This window comes from Pongo abelii, chromosome 2 (assembly GCF_028885655.2).
Source record: "Pongo abelii isolate AG06213 chromosome 2, NHGRI_mPonAbe1-v2.0_pri, whole genome shotgun sequence".
NCBI lineage: Eukaryota > Metazoa > Chordata > Mammalia > Primates > Hominidae > Pongo > Pongo abelii.
Genome location: NC_085928.1, coordinates 118,085,149 through 118,102,207, shown reverse-complemented (window position 1 = coordinate 118,102,207; position 17,059 = coordinate 118,085,149). Strand labels below are relative to the sequence as shown.

Here is a 17,059-nt window from a genome sequence, read left to right as displayed (position 1 = left end):
GACAAGGACTCAGCTGGACAGCACTTCTGGTCTCATCTAGGCTCCCTTATGCCTGCAGGACAGCAGGGTGGCTCTGCTTCTGGACTCTATCCTAGAGTGGCAGGGAATTGACTGGACCATGTGTCTCATAATCCTTCAGGCTACATTGGGCAGTTTGGTAGGTTTCTAGAGGGAGGAAAGAAGCATGCAAGGCCTCTTAAGGCCTGGGCTTGGAACTGCCTTAAAATTGCTTCTGCTGCCTTCTATTGGTCAAATTTCAGAAACCAACAATATTCAAGGAGTGGGAAACTAGGCTCCTTTTGATAGATTGAGATGCAAATTCACTTGCAAAGTGCATGGATAAGGGAAAGGGGAGAGAACTGCAGTCTTTTTGTAGTCTACCCCAAACACTAATGACCACCATATCTTCCTGGACTTTTGAAGTGGAACTTACGGGGTTAAGACAGAGCTGGTTGGGCTTGGCAAGGCCGTATAAACTTGTCTGATATATTGTGTAGGGGGAGTCTGACCACACTTATGGAGACCCTTATTAGACAAGAGTACTGAGCACCATTTGTTTCTTTTTCTCTTTTTAAATTACTTTTATGATTTTATTTTTAATTGACATAAAATAATTGTACCTATTTATGGAGTACATAGTGATTTTGCAACACATGTATAGTGATCACATCAGGGTAATTAGCATATCCATAACATCAAACATTTATCATTTTTTTGTGTTGGGAACATTCAAAAGTATCCTCCTTCTAGCTATTTGAAACTATATAATGTATTGTTGTTAACTATACTTATCCTACAGTGCTATAGAGCACTAGAACTTATTCTTCCTATCTAGCTGTCATTTTTTAGTAAAAAATCTCTCCCTATCCTCCCTTCTCCCTGCCCTTCCCAGTCTCTAGTATCCTCTGTTCTACTTTTAACTTCTACGAGATCAACTTTTTTTAGCTTCCACATATGAGTGAGCACATGCAGCATTTAACTTTCTTTTCCTGGCTTATTTTATTTAACATAATGTCCTCCTGTCCCATCCATGTTGCCACAAATGACAGAGTTTCATTCTTTTTTATGGCTGAATAGTATTTCATCATGTACACGTACCATATTTCCTTTATCCATTCATTGTGTTGTTGGACCCATAGATTGACTCCATATCTTGGCTATTGTGAATAGTGCTACAATTAACGTGGGGGTGCAGATGTCTCCTCAGTATAATGATTCCCTTTCCTTTAGATAAATTCCCAGCAGTGGGATTGCTGAATTACATGGTAGTTCTATTTGTAGCTTTTTGAGGAACGCCCATACTGTTCTTCATAGTGGTTGTACTAGTTTACATTCCCACAAACAAAATGTCTGTGAGTTCCCTTTTCTCTGCATTTGTTATTTTTGTCTTTTTGATAATAGCTGTTGTAACTGGAGTGAGATGATGCTTCACTGTGGTTTTGATTTGCATTTCCCTGATGATTAGTGATGTTGAACTTTTTAAATATATTTGTCAGCCATTTGTATGTCTTCTTTTGAGAAATGTCTGTTCAGATCATTTCTCATTTTTAAATTGGATTGTTTGGAGGTTTTTTTTTTTTGCCATTGAGATGCTTGAGTTTCTTGTATATTCTAGATATTAATCTCCTGTCTGATGCATATTGTGCAAATACTTTTTCCCATTCTATAAGTTGTCTCTTCACTCTGTGTCAGTGGGGATAGTGCCATGCACACAGCAGATCTCACCCCCACAGCCTGGATCTGCATGATCCATTGATCATAACAGAGACTGGTCCATCATTGCATTGCAGCTCCAGAAACTAAAATGATCACTTTCTTTCAAGACCAAGAGTTTACGGAGCAAAAGTGCTGACAGCTTCTTCCAGTTTCCTTTGCTGTGTAGAAGCTTTTTAGTTTGATATCTGAGCATTTTTTTTCTGCAGCTTTAGGCCATACATGTTTATTCCAGGCAACAGAAAGAACTCCCATGGATATTCAATTACAAAAAGAAACCACCTTAAAGGTGAAGTGACTTGTTGCTGGGTGAAAAGAAAAACTACGTACTAAGGACTAGGGATGAGAAAACAGAGTAAATAGGAGAGACTTTTAAAAGGCCACTGTGGGGATGGACAGAGCAAGGTGCACCATGGTGCAAGCTGTCATCAGAGTCCGGAATCTTCCAGTTCCTGGAGCCAGAATAGAGGGGTAGATTAAACTCAAACCCAGACCTGTCAGAATCTTGTGCTTTTCCAAACCTGTTTTGGTGCCTTTTCATAAGTCCCAGAGGCAAAGGAGAAATGGTCTAGTTTGTCATGGCCAAAACAAGAGGGAGGGCAGCAGGAAGAGCAGAGAAAGTCAAAAGGATAATACAATATGTCCTATGTCCTACACACACACAGAGACACACACACACACACACACACAGGTTACTTATCCATATGCTTCAGACCCAAGCAGACTTGAGAGTTCCTGGTTTGTGCTCTGTGGATAGTTCAGCGAGATTGATTTTGAGCCAGACAATAGACTCTTCTGCTTTGCTGTGTGCAGAGACAAGTGGCTGTTAAGTGATCATAAGAGAGAAAGGCCAGCTTTACACATGTAGCCTTTGAGCCCATGAGTTTGTATACTTAATATTTCCAATGATTCAAATTCAAAAGGCAAATTATATCAAAATCCAATGTGGCGGGACACTTTGACAGCACACTGGTAGGACTTTAAGGAGGCAGGGGAGGAGGAGCAGGGGCAGAATCAAAGGCAAAATAGGACCTCTTTCTGCTCATCTGGCTTAGTGGCAGGGGCGGGGGAAATTCCCTCTTTACTAGGCACTGCCATCACCCCACCCACACAGGGACATTTATGAGCCTCCTCAAGACTGAGGGTGTCAGTGGGGACTGTGTAGTGCACACAGCAGACCTTACCCCCACAGCCTAGGTCTGCTTGATCCGTTGATCATAAGAGAGACTGTTCTGTCATTGCATTGCAGCTCCAGAAACTAAAACGATCACTTTCTTTCAAGACCAAGAGTTTACGGAGCAAAAGTGCTGACAACTTCTTCCAGCGAACCAACAGCGAAGACACGAAACTGCAAGCACACATGGTGGCTGAGATCAGCCCCAGCTCCAGCCCACTCCCTGCTCCAGGAAGCCTGACGTCCACACCCGCCAGGGCTGGCCTGCATCCAGGTGGCAAGGCTCATGCCTTTCAGGAATACATCTTCAAGAAGCCCACTTTCTGTGAAGTCTGCAACCACATGATAGTGGGTAAGGCCTCCCACCCCTTTCTCCAGATCCCAGCACCCCCGGAAAGCTGAGTGAGAGTGGTATGCCACGGGTCCAGGTACCTACGGACAGATGCTAGGCCTCAGAGATTTACATGTGGGAAGATCATTCAGGAGTGCTTTGGGGAACAATATTTGTGAGAAGGTAAGGGAAGCAGCACTGGGTAGTGGGAGAAGTGGGTTGTGATATAGTTGTAATCAGGACTTCAGCTGATCCCCTGTAGATCCCTAAAGTCCTTTAGCGTGTTCTTGCATTGAGGCTCGAGGTCTGGGTCTTTGAACACCTGCATCAGCCTGTCACTGCATATGGGCAACAAGTGAGACCTGGAATGTTTGTTGCTTCCCCAAAAAAAAGCCAATGTCTGTCATATGTGCATGGTCATATCAGTGACATCCAATATGGCCTGGAAGTCAGGGTTCTGCAGTTCTCCTCACCCTTTGCCAAGGCTCAGTTAAGGGGTAGGATATTCAAAATGGTGGGCAATATTAACCCTTCTTACAATCACACACAAGGCTTGTTCTCGTTTTCAGAAAACCTTTATGTACTCATGTTCTCGTTTTCAGAAAACCTTTATGTACTCATGTTCTCATTTTCTAGTCCCTATGACTCATTTTCTTCCTTTAAATGGCCACATTTAGGAACAGTGCTTGTATCAGTCAAAGATTTCCACCAGAAAGTTGCCTAAAAGCCACCTAAAAAGTAGTTTTAAAGTGCTGAAAAGTTTAGAAGTTCTTTAAAAATGGCCATGTTTTACTCTCACTCAGGCATCTTCAGATCAGCTGAGATTTGGCTGATCCAGACTCAGCTTTGTTATTGCATCTTCTCTCTACTCATTATCTCCTGCCCTCTCCTTGAACCAGTGGGCTAGCTACATCATGCACTTCTCATGGCGGGGACAACTGGGAGCATGCAAAGCCTCTTAAGGCCTTGGGCCGGAGGTGGCACACTGTGACTTAGTCTACTGGCATTTAGTTAGCTAAATTAAGTTATGTGGCCAAATCCATAGCCAAGGCAGGGGCAACCCCCTAGCCCCTACCTGCCATCTCTAGTAGCAAGGACTGCAAGCCACCTGGCAATGGGCTTGGATATAGGGAGGGGTGGAGAATGGGCTCAGTATGTAATCTACCATTTAGGATGCCCTCTGGATTACTGATCTTTTTTTGTTTGGTAGAGTCTGCTAAGTCTTGGAGCTCCCACCCTTCTACTTCACATCTCCATATGGACTTAATGCCTAGCATCTGAATGTCAGCTTGGGGTTGCTGGGCCGGGGGCGGTGGAGGGTCTCATCACGTCTCATGCTCAACAATACTTAGACACTTCAGCCTCTAACTTAGTTTCTGTGCCTGCCTGGCTTCTGAATCTGTGTCACTTTCAATTTCCACACACATTTCCACCAGGCCTTTTCAAGGCAGTGTTATTCATAAATAACCCTTAAATAGGTGATGATGAGCCTCTATTTTAGATCTCATTGTGATGAGTGTGAAAAGACAGAGGATGTGTTTTTAAAAATGAGTAACAGAAATGAGTTCACCTCTGAGGAATGTCATAGTCATTACCCTAAAGAGGATTCTAGGTACACCTCAAGTACAACAACAATTTTGAAAGACTCTATTTTGAATATCACTAAAAAAAAATGTCCTATGCTAAAGAGAATTGCACTGCACTTTTCTCTTGTCAGAAATAAATTTACGTTGCAGCTGCCATTTTATCTTTATAAAGAAAGAAAAAAAAAGAATCAACAAGTCTCACTGCTCTTTTCAAGGACAGAAACAAAATATACCAAATATTAGGCTCCTTTCAGGAAAGAACAAAGGGGTTTAGAAAGGGGATATGGAGCAGAAAGGAAAGGGAGAGAAAGAAAAGGCAGGAGGAAGGAGGTGAGAAGAGGAAAAGAAATGGAGATGAAGTAGGGGCTGGTGTATGCTCTAACTTCCTAAAACAATACATAGGGCATTTTAATTATCTGATAATAGAGCACAATTGATATGCCTCTCTCTCTTTCTTGACCCTTCAGACATAGCGTTCTGTCTCCACACAGATTACCTAAAGATTTCTTTCCTTCAAGCCACAGGTTATCCTCATATTCTAGATTTTAGGGAAAGACTACCTGCTATTATCCCCTTAGAATGACATCTCAGAAAAGATATTAAAGCTGTTTGTTTTTTCCTTTCTACTGGGAACCAAAGGCTATATAATGATAGCCAAGAAGAATCAAACCTCATCTATGCACTTTCCAGCTGACAGATACTTCTTTAAAAATAAAATGAACCTGACACTCTCCGTGTACACTCACAGTTCAGTTTACAAGGACTCACATTTGTTCCTTCCCAACACCTGTGCCTTGAAGATGGAAAGGCCACACCTTTGCCATAAGATCCCTGATCAATAAAAGTAGACCAGGACCCCAGTCTCATTCACTGCCCATCCATTTCCAATTTCCTTAGCTTCTTATTGCCAGCTAGGCCCTTGCCCTTGGACTTGATGCCTGAAACTGCTACTTACCAGGCTCTCAGACCTGTAGTGTTAAGCAGGCACCGTGGCATGCCCTCCAGCTAACCTAACCTTGCCTTCAACACATTGCTACCCTTTATGATCACCTCTTAAGCTATCCCTTCCCAGAAACTTTGGTCACCTAAGCAAGCCAAAGATGATCAACCCAGCTCTTCATGGAGACATGAGAGAAATAGGCAGTTAGGTGTGTCTGTCAGCTTCAGTGCTGAATGCCCCTGCCTTTGAGTCACCAGGACTCCATACTGAGTCTTAGTCTAAGAGAATTCTGAGCTGTCTCTTGTACTTGGCTAGAGGAACATACTTCCTCCACCAAGCAGATCCACTCTTAGGCCTTGACAATGAGAGTTAGGGGTGGGAGAACTCAGCTTCACTGTGTATCACCTAAATGTACTCCATTTATGGCATTCTATCTTACATTGAATTAACTGTCTACAATGACTCATTTCAGGAAAGCATTAAATCTGTGTGATAATCTGCATCTCATTGAAATTTCAAAGACTTCAACAAGTCAACATGTACTATTAATATAACTAACTCAGTGCATGAGTCTACTTCATCAAATAAGGAGATGTTTCTAAGGGACTCCATTCTGTTTATTGCCAGATATCTTGTTTCAAAAACTATTTTTAAATTAACTAAATGTTTTTAATTGAAATTCACTTAGAAGACACAGCATATTAAATGGAATCATATTTCCTAAACAGATATTTCAAAAGCTGTATTTCATTGCCTAAAATTTAAAGTTTCTTTATACAGTTGCTACACAAAAAATCATTCACTTCCATAACTGGCATCCATTGGGGAAAATAATAATGACAATGTCTTAGCAAAGCATCCCTAGAAGAAGGGCCTGAGATGGGGTGTCTTATGAAAGGGATTTGTTTTGGGGAGTGCCCTCAGCAGAAGGAGAGTCAAATAAGCAGGAGAGGCAGGGGAAGTAGCTAAGCAAGGGTGTGGTCTCAGCTGGAATCTGCGTCAGACTGATTCCACCGAGTGGTCCTACCTTCAGACAAAGGACTAGCCTTTGTACATTTCTGTCCCTCAGTCATTGGCTATGTCTGCCCCCAGGAAGTAGTGAGAGTGCAGCATTCCAGGCAAGGAGCATCCCTCTTGGCCAAGGACAGCTCCCTGGAAAAAAAAGGGGGGCATCTGTGAGTCATTGGCTGCCAACACTCACAGCACTAGAATGATAAATAAGATCAGGACAAGGGTCCACCATATCTGTAAACATACTTTAATGCTACAAGATGAAGTATAAAACACTCCCCACTAGGAACAAATTTAAAATGCAGATGAACCTTGCAATTGCTGTACCTAAAACATTATATTGCCATTATAATGAATAATATATCATGAGAAAATAATACATTACACTGAGTCCCAGACTTTCCTGCTGGGCTGTTGTTTGACCATTAGGTTGTTTTCTGATCTATTCTGACCTCATCCCATTGCTCAACAAAGCCATAAGTCATTAATCAAACCTTGAATGGAAAAACTATATATATGTATACACACCACACACACACACACATACATAAAGACATTGAACTAAAAAGACAAAGCAATGTTTGCTCATCGATGAAGTTGTCTCTTGGCAAGAAAGGCCAAACAAAGATCAAGGGGAATATTAAAAAGTAAATGTCAACTCTGGGTATTCTTAGAATGAAATTGCATCTCTGAGGTTCTGTCCATCATTTAATTGAAGTTGTTTTAGGAGCTGTACAGCTTGTAAATAATAAAATGCAAATGCTCTCTAAAACTTCTATTTTTAATGTTTCACATAGATCCTCTCCTTTGGGCCATAGTATGTTTCCATTTTAAAATGCAGCACCCAGAACTCAGTAGTTTGCCCAATGCAATTATTAATCTCTGGTGTCCAGAACTTTGCTGCTACTTTACTACTACAGGACAAAAAATGCAGTGTAATGTCTGGTCCAACAGATGCAAATAGTTCCTTTCTCTTCTTTGCACATTCAGCACTTGAGAGAATCCTACTAATTATGGTCACAGAATTTTATTTTATATTTTATTATTTTATTTTATTTTATTATTTTATTTTATTTTATTTTACTTTATTTTATTTTATTTTACTTTATTTTATTTTATTTATTTATTTGAGATGGAGTCTTGCTCTGTCACCCAGGCTGGAGTGCAATGGTACAATCTCAGCTCACTGCAACCTCCATCTCCTGGGTTCAAGCAATTCTCCTGCCTCAGCCTCCCAAGTAGCTGGGATTACAGGCAGATGCCACTGTCCCTGGCTAATTTTTGTATTTTTAGTAGAGACGGGGTTTCGCATGTTGGCCAGGCTGGTCTTGAACTCCTGACCTCAAGTGATCTGCCCACCTCGGCCTCCCACAGTGCTTGAATTATAGGCATGAGCCACCGCACCCAGCCTGGTCACGGAATTTTAAGTGAAAATAAGTAAAGCTGGAACATAGTTATGCTAAGGAGATGGTGACCCAGCAGATAAGGAATGTTTGCAGGAGGTGGCAATGTTTGGCCTGGAAAAGACTTTGAAAACTGTTATCTTAAAATAGTTGAAAAGATCTCATCTGGAAGAACGTTTAAACTCACTTGGAGTCCCAAGTGCAAAATGACAGATGATACTGTGAGGCAGAGTTCAAAACACTAACAAGAGGAGTTTCTTAAAGCAGTTTCAGAAGTAGGCTCCACTGGCACAGTGGCTTGTACCTGTAATCTCAGCTACTGGGAAGGGTAAGGTAAGAGGATAGCTTGAGGCTAGGAGCTTAAGACCAACCTGGGCAAAACAGTGAACCCCCCCACTCCCGACGCAGTCTCTAAAAAAAAAATAAAATGAGTAAAATTAAATAGAATAAAGTTAGCCAGGCATAGTAGCACACACCTGTAGTCTCAGCTATTCAGGAGGCTAAGGCAGAAGGATCACTTGAGCCCAGGAGTTCGAGGCTACGATGAGCTATGATCACACCACTGCACTCCAGCCTGGGCAACAGAGTGAGACTTCATCTCTTAAAAAAAAATTAAGAAAGAAGATGTAGGCTCTGTGGATTAGAGGAGGGGATAAACTATGTGCTTGGAAAATGCTGTCTAGCCTACCCCCTTCGGATATTCACAGCACACATTAGCATTTTGAAGTCCTGCCATCCTGAAAACAACCCAGGTGTTCTCAGTGGAGAACAGAGGCAGTGGGCCAAATGGATTGTAACTAAGGAGTTCTCTATCAACAGCTACTTTTCCGTAATTCCATTTGGCTGCTATTGAACACAATTTGGCATGTATCTCTTTAATATACATAATTCAGAGAGAATTTCTAATGCTCACAAGGGCAGATTCATTAGAGTTGTTAAGACTTCAATATAAGGTCCATCCAGTGTTCTCACAGAGATTATTAATTATAAATGACACACATGAACATATGGCTTGTACACAGCACCTTTCAACTAAAAAAACCACAACATACTTTTAAGTTAGTGTCTGCTATTATTTTTCTGAAATTTTATGCCTGCTGCCAAGTACTGTGTATTTTAAGAAATCTGTCATTGAAAATTACTTAAATGAAACAGTAAACCACAATCCTTCCAGCAAAGATTGAGCAAAAATTGATGCTGGTAGACTTCAAGGAGGACGTATCCTAGAGTCTCACACAGAAATGGAAGTGACACTCTTTAGGGGATACTGTTGTGCTCTGGAGCATTGCATGTCATCTTAAAAAATCCTTGAGCTGCCATCAAAAGAGAAGACAGGACAAGAGGAAGTGAGGAGGCCTGCTCTTGTTACCATATTTCCCACTGCTCTCCCACAAGTATTCACTTCTCCATGGAATGTCCTAATACTATTTTCTGGGCCCATTTTTAGTCATTTGGCTCTTCCTACTAGAACATCTGAATGCCCTTCCTTCCTACTGTATCTCTCTATCAATCCAGTCCTACATCTATCAAGACCCAATTAAAATGCTTTCTGCAGTTCTATGGTGATCACTTATTTCCTCTGAATTTCCATGTTATTGACAGTGTAGACTTTGGTAAGCTCCTTGAAGATACAGCCAGCTCTAATTTATGTGCCTATTCCCACTGAAGCTACACAGCATACACCTGGCACACAGTGAGTATTTTTAAAAGTCATTAGTAAATGGGAAAAAAAATAGTTTGCCTTCAAATAAAAACAACAGAAATAGAAGCAAATTTAAGCAAAAATAGAAGAACAACATGGAAAAATTTTCTGATTTTTCTAAAAGTCACTCCCAAGTATATCAAGGCTCCAACCTGCCCAAAAGGCAGCCTGACACAGAGACCCTCTTCCCTCATCTGTCATCTTTCTCTTGATTTCTCCTTTGTGTTGCATATTTTAATGCAAAGATACTTGGTGCACAAAGGTCATAACAGGGATATCTTCATTGTGAATTATATCCATACCCAAATAAAATGGCATCCTATCCAGAGTCTCACTCTGTCACCCAGGCTGGAGTGCAGTGGCACAATCTTGGCTCACTGCAACCTCCACCTTCCAGGTTCAAGCGATTCTCCTGCCTTAGCCTCCCGAGCAGCTGGGATTGCAGGTGCCCGCCACCAAGCCTGGCTAACTTTTGTATTTTTAGGAGAGATGGGGTTTCACCATGTTGGCCAGGCTGGTTTCAAACTCCTGAACTCGGTGATCCACCTACCTCGGCCTCCCAAAGTCCTGGGATTACAGGTGTGAGCCACTGCACCCAGCCAGTGGCATCCCATCCCATTTAAAGCTTCTGTCATTAATTCCACTTTAATAATAATATTTCCACCTTAGTTTTTTTTATGTTTGTTTGATAGGCCTTTATCTACATTTACACTCAGCCTTTTTTGTCATGTTCTGTAAGTGCTTCTTTTGAAAATAAACATAATTTGTTTTTAGATTTCTTTTTTGCCCAACCTGAATTTTTATTCTCAAACAGAAGAGGATTTGCATTTCTTGTCATGAGTGAAATATTTGGCTTTCCTTCTGTCTTATGATTTACATGCTTTCTAGCTTGTGTTTCCTTCTATTTTGTGTGTGTGTACTGTGTTTCACATGTGGTTTCTGTGTTCTTTCTTTTTAATAGCTTCTCATCTTTTGGCAGATATATAATATGTTCTTCTACTAATAATTACCTCTGAGAGTTTCAAAAAACATTCTTTATTCTACATTTCTCAAATTATTAAAAAGTAAAAATAAATATGGTATTTTGTTCCTCTATGATTTCAGATAAATTTACCAAACTTTTCATCTCAACTCCCACCTCCCTAGCAACAGTATTTCTCCTTCCTGTTTTTGCAGATTAATCCAGATTTTAAAAATCAATTCAGATTTTTATTGTTATTTCAGTGTTTTATAATTCATACTTTTGATTGAGAATAAATCTTAAGATATATACAAATTTTATAACAAGATTTATACATCTTGTTAGATATTTCTAGCTTTAACCAGTCTCAATATTCACCACCATTCTATTCTATTACTATATAACTTCCCAATTCTTTTTCTTCTTTTCTTTCCCTTTCATAGATACATAATAATTGTACCTATTTATGAGTTACATGTGTTATTTTGATACATGCATACAGTGTTTAATGATCAAATCAGGATATTTAAGTTATCCGTCACTTCAAACATTCATCATTTCTTTGTGTTGGGAATATTTCAAATCTTCTCTTCTAGCTGTACTTAACTTCCCTTTTCTTAAGCTCTTATTGTTGTTTTGTTTCTCAGTTGTTCAAAGTTTATTTTCAGTAATATTTTTTCAAGAAGAAAACGTGAGTAGCAAATACATAAGGGAGCAAATTGCCATGGATCCCACTTGTTTAGCTAATGAGTCTCTTGCAGGTGGGGGCAGATTGGTGAGCAGAGGTCAACTCAGGGCTTTCTGCTGGCTTTACTCAGATCCACTCTTTAGCATTGTTTCCCTGTCTGCTTTGCTCTCACTGAAGTTACTAGCACATTCTTGCGTTTTATATTAGTCTATAAAATCTAAAGACCTGGACACTGCTGCTTTATGTTAGCAATTAAATCAGCTGCAGTATCAGGTCTGTCCTTCACTGCCTCTAAGAAGGACTTAGATTGTGAAATTTTATTTTTTGCTTCCCTATACCCCACACATCATTTCAGCATATTTTTAAAATTTCTTCTTTTGATTCCTTTATCATACTATCTGATTCTCTTGTATTTTATTGCCAACCAAAAGCAGATGCTATTTATAATTGCCTTTTGTTTAATATAGTATAACTTTTCAAGGCGTGCCTTTCCTTATGGCATTGTCTAAAGGGGTAAAGGAGACAGGTTGTGTAATGCAGTCACATAGACTGGCACATCGCAAATGTGACAACATAAATTCCAGAGGGCAGACACCATGGTGTGCTGTGTTCTCTGTGTTCTCTGGAGTGTCCTTAGCACTAAGCCCGGCACCTATTTAATAGTTGGCCAGTATGAATTTGTTAAGTGAGTGAATGAGTGTTCAACCAGCAAGAAATATTATCATCAGAAATATGGTTATGATCATTTTTATGATACATAAAGCAAAATACCAAGAATTAAGAAGGTAGAATTGCAGATAACTTAAATAATCATTTATCCATCACACATGGACTAAGCACCAACTGTGTGAGGGGCCCTATACTGATATCTGGGAACACCAAGTCTGACATCACCATAAATTCAAGTAAGAGACTGAGAAGTAGCAAAGGAAAGGGGAATAGACATTACCTAGAAAGTGGCAGAAAGGAGGAGCCCCTGCCACTATAAGCCAAAGGCCTGTGGGGCCTCCTTCCATGACTGACACTTCAGTTGTAGGTGGGCAAGGTGGGCTCAACAAGCCTTCTGGTGCTCTCCCTGGCCTTCCAAGGCCATCCCACCCAGACTCCTATCCAGGTGATCAGACCGGAATATCCTAAAGCCAAATTGCTAATGGGAGGATATCTGAACCCCATTTTGGGTACCAGTTTGTGGAAGTTGGGAAGCCAAAGGAACTGTTAGAGTCTAGTTCATCTCATTGACTTTGGTCATTGTACTACCACATATTTCTCTAAATCTGTTTTTCTTACTATGCATATGAGAGGTGACAGCGTGCTGGCAGTCCTCACAGCCCTTGCTCGCTCTCGGCGCCTCCTCTGCCTGGGCTCCCACTTTGGCGGCACTTGAGCCCTTCAGCCCGCCACTGCACTGTGGGAGCCCTTTTCTGGGCTGGCCAAGGCCGGAGCCGGCTCCCTCAGCTTGCAGGGAGGTGCGGAGGGAGAGGCGTGGGCGGGAACCCGGGCTGCGCGGGGCTTCGAGGGGCTTCGCGGGGCTGCGCGCGGTGCTTGCGGGCCAGCGTGAGTTCCGGGTGGGCGGGGGCTCGGCAGACCCCGCGCTCGGAGCTGCCGGGAGGCCCCACAGTGTCCAGGCAGCGAGGGGCTTAGCACCTGGGCCAGCAGCTGCTGTGCTCAATTTCTCGCCGGGCCTTAGCTGCCTTCCCGCGGGGCAGGGCTGGGGACCTGCCGCCCGCCATGCCTGAGCCTCCCACCCGCTCCGGTGGGCTCCTGTGCGGCCAGAGCCTCCCTGACGAGCACCGCCCCCTGCTCCATGGCGCCCAATCCCATCGACCACCCAAGGGCTGAGGAGTGAGGGCGCAAGGCGCGGGACTGGCAGGCAGCTCCACCTGCAGCCCGGGTGCGGGATCCACTGGGTGAAGCCAGGTGGGCTCCTGAGTCTGGTGGGGACGTGGAGAACCTTTATGTCTGGCTAGGGGATTGTAAATACACCAATCGGCACTCTGTATCTAGCTCAAGGTTTGTAAACACACCAATCAGCACCCTGTGTCTAGCTCAGGGTTAGTGAATGCACCAATGGACACTCTGTATCTAGCTACTCTGGTGGGGACTTGGAGAACCTTTCTGTCCACACTCTGTATCTAGCTAATCTGGTGGGGAGGTGGAGAACCTTTGTGTCTAGCTCAGGGATTGTAAACGCACCAACCAGTGCCCTGTCAAAACAGACCACTCGGCTCTACCAATCAGCAGGATGTGGGTGGGGCCAAATAAGAGAATAAAAGCAGGCAGCCACAGCCAGCAGTGGCAACCCGCTCAGGTCCCCTTCCACACTGTGGAAGCTTTGTTCTTTCGCTCTTTGCAATAAATCTTGCTACTGCTCACTCTTTGGGTCCACACTGCCTTTATGAGCTGTAACACTCACCGCAAAGGTCTGCAGCTTCACTCTTGAAGCCAGCAAGACCACGAGCCCACCGGGAGGAACGAACAACTCCACACGCGCCGCCCTTAAGAGCTGTAACACTCACCGGGAAGGTCTGCAGCTTCACTCCTGAGCCAGCGAGACCACGAACCCACCAGAAGAAAGAAACTCTGAACACATCCGAACACCAGAAGGAACAAACTCCGGACACGCCGCCTTTAAGAACTGTAACACTCACCGCGAGGGTCCGCGGCTTCATTCTTGAAGTCAGTGAGACCAAGAACCCACCAATTCCAGACACACATATATGCTAATCTTAGAAAGACATGGATACTATCTCCCCTCTCCACTCCATCCTTAAACATCTCATGACTATTAAGAATGAGAAAGGGACCAAGTGGCAAGAGAACGTCTTCATATGCATTCAACTTTCCAGAAAATAAAAATTTGCCAAGTTGTCAGACACTGCCTCTATCTTATCAGTGTAAGAAAAAAAATACAGAACTTCCTTCCTGTAAACTGTTTATTTTACTATTAATAGTAATTGACTGAAGTCTTAAATGATCAAACTCAGGGAGGGGGGAATATTTTTTAAGTCAGCCAAAGGAAAGAGGCTGTCTCTCTCAAATTACAGCTCATGATGTTTGCAAGTGCTTTGGTGATTTCTTGAACCACTGTGTGGAGATGATCTTTCAGGAAAGTAATGTTTTTCCTGCCCCTAAAAAGAGACTTGTATTTTAGGAGCCTTTTCAGATCATACCTTAGCAGAAAGAAGTGACCCACAGGAACATATTTTCAGTGACTAAATAATAGACCAGAAAGGGGAGAATGTCTGATCATTTAAGGTGGTCTTTTGTTATATTTTTAGTCATTCCCTAGAGTTCACCAAATTGATACTATTTAGTAATATCACAGCACATATATTCTGAATACAGATTTTCATGTTCTTCTGAGACCAGTTGTGTTTCATATATTTATCCCTGTTCCATCCAGGAATAAATAGAAATATTGCCCAGGTCAGAAGGACAGGAGGAGAAATTATCTGAGGTGGAATTTGGGTGAAGCTTGAGGTGGACAGAAAGTAGACACAGCAATGAATCCTGGATGCACTTAAGAGTTCTTTACTTGAAGCTGCAAAGCCTTTTCCTGCCTGTGATATTGCTGATTCCTGCCTTCCTGCCTAAGGTTCAGACCAAGCCATGACAGAGTTGAGAGGCTGCCTGCCTTTTGACTCATTCTTACTTCTGTGTGTAAAGGCTAGGAATCCACAGGAATAGGACAGCTGCAGCTATAAACACAAAGAAGATGGAGACCAGTTGGAAAATGTCATCCTGCACTATCATTCAGCTGCCATAACAGGAAATGCTCCACTGACCTACTTTAGAATGGTCCTCTTGGTTGTGCAGCCACAGTGGATACCACATCGTAAAATGACAGAACTGGGCCGGTAGTATAAAATAGGGCAGTCCTTTGTATATGTCTGGGACTCAGTAAAACAGGCAGGTGTGTGTGTGTGTGTGTGTGTGTGTGTGTGTGTGTCTACATTGTGACCCAATTATTAAGTATAGAGGGAAGAGAAATATATGGCTAAATCCTGTTAAAGTGTTTTCTCCATAGTCTTATCAAACACTATCTGATTGTTCAACCACAGAAACAAAGCAAGTATCATTCTATCACATGTTAAGCATACCTTGGGAAGAAAATGCAGAAGCGTATGGCAACCCTGCAGCCCCTGCCTCAACAACATTATAATAAATAAACATAGGAAGGCCCATACATACACATGTACATGCATGTGCATCACATACACACACACACGCACACACACACACTCCTGCCTCCAGTCAGGGAAGTATGTTTCTGTTGTCATAGCAAGACTGTGGTTTAAAGGGTTCATATCCACTTCAGCCTGTACCAGATCCTTTGCAATCTAAGATCCAGACACCATCCCTTCATTTATAATGTCATAAAGAGAAGTGCCAAGAATCACATATAATTAAAACTGATGAAGGACGATGAACGAGCCTGACTCTGTTGACCTGAAAGAACTATATCACTTTGCCTGATGTTATCCTAATATTTCTGTTTGTAAGGAAATTTCAAGGAATTCCTTCTGAGTATCTATTTTCTTATTTTAAAAAATAGAAAAAAAGACACCTATCTAATAGGTGTTTTTTCAAGTTTAAATGAGCCAGTACCCAAATGAGTCATGCTCAGTTATTAGTAACTTTCAAGGCACTTTGCTTCTTCCCTGTCTTACTGCATTTCCCCCTGCTATATAGGGACCATGCGAAGCTGCTGTGGGCCTCCCTGCTCTCCGGAGGTCTAGTCTCTTACATCGACTGCCAGAAGTTTGCTGCCCAGATGCCTTCTTGGTGCCAAAATGCTTAAATACATCCACAGTGAGACAAAGCATCTCCTCCCTCAATAAAACTTGCCACTTCACTGATGTTCTCTCTTCTCTGAGGGTAGATGGCACCTCATCCTCACTACCTGGCCCCTTTATTGAGAATCCCTTCCATGACCACAGTGTCAGTGCTACTTCTGTGGCTTCTCTCTCATTGGCACCCACTTCTCTTCCCCACAGCTCCCACCCTGGTTCAGGCTTTAGTACATTTCATACAAACTATTTCAAGAACTTCCTAAATTATGTTATTTCCCTTTATCTATATCTCCTCATCCACTTAATACATTGCTGCCATATCTCTTCTGGAAACAAACTGGCATCACATTACTGCTTTTCTCAAGAATGTTTGCACTACCTCATTGCCCGAAGAATTAAGATCATGCTGCCTAGTTTGACTTGCTCAAACCTCCAGTAACTAACAAAGGTTAAGTAAGAACTTTGTCTCATTGGATTCATAGAAAGTAAAACTTTTTCAGTGCCCCTAACAGTCATCAACAGTGCCACAGGTGAACATCAGCAAATGGATCATTACAAACAAACAAACTCAAAATATAGACCTGCAAGAGACAGGAGAGAGGCAGGATCATGCCAAGGAGTCAGAGGGTTGGTGGATCGAGTGGTCTTGGACAACTGATTTACCTTCTCTCAATCTAAGTGTCTTTAAAATGAGAGTAGAAATAACAATACATACATCATAGAATTTACTGACAGCTAAAGTAATACATGTGAAAGG

The 17,059-nt window shown here is 42.2% G+C and overlaps 1 protein-coding gene across 12 annotated transcripts in view; it reads left to right on the top strand.

Moving 5' to 3' along the window:
- Nucleotides 1-17,059, top strand: part of STAC (SH3 and cysteine rich domain) — a 165,029-nt gene that overhangs the window by 56,175 nt on the left and 91,795 nt on the right. For 7 of the 12 annotated variants that reach the window (XM_054552373.2, XM_024245265.3, XM_054552371.2 and 4 more), the window contains exon 2: nt 2,963-3,239. In XM_054552373.2, the coding sequence (XP_054408348.2) occupies nt 2,963-3,239 (277 nt within the window). The remainder of the gene's footprint in view (nt 1-2,962; nt 3,240-17,059) is intronic. The other 5 variants (XM_063722147.1, XM_063722145.1, XM_054552369.2 and 2 more) reach the window with 1 other exon arrangement.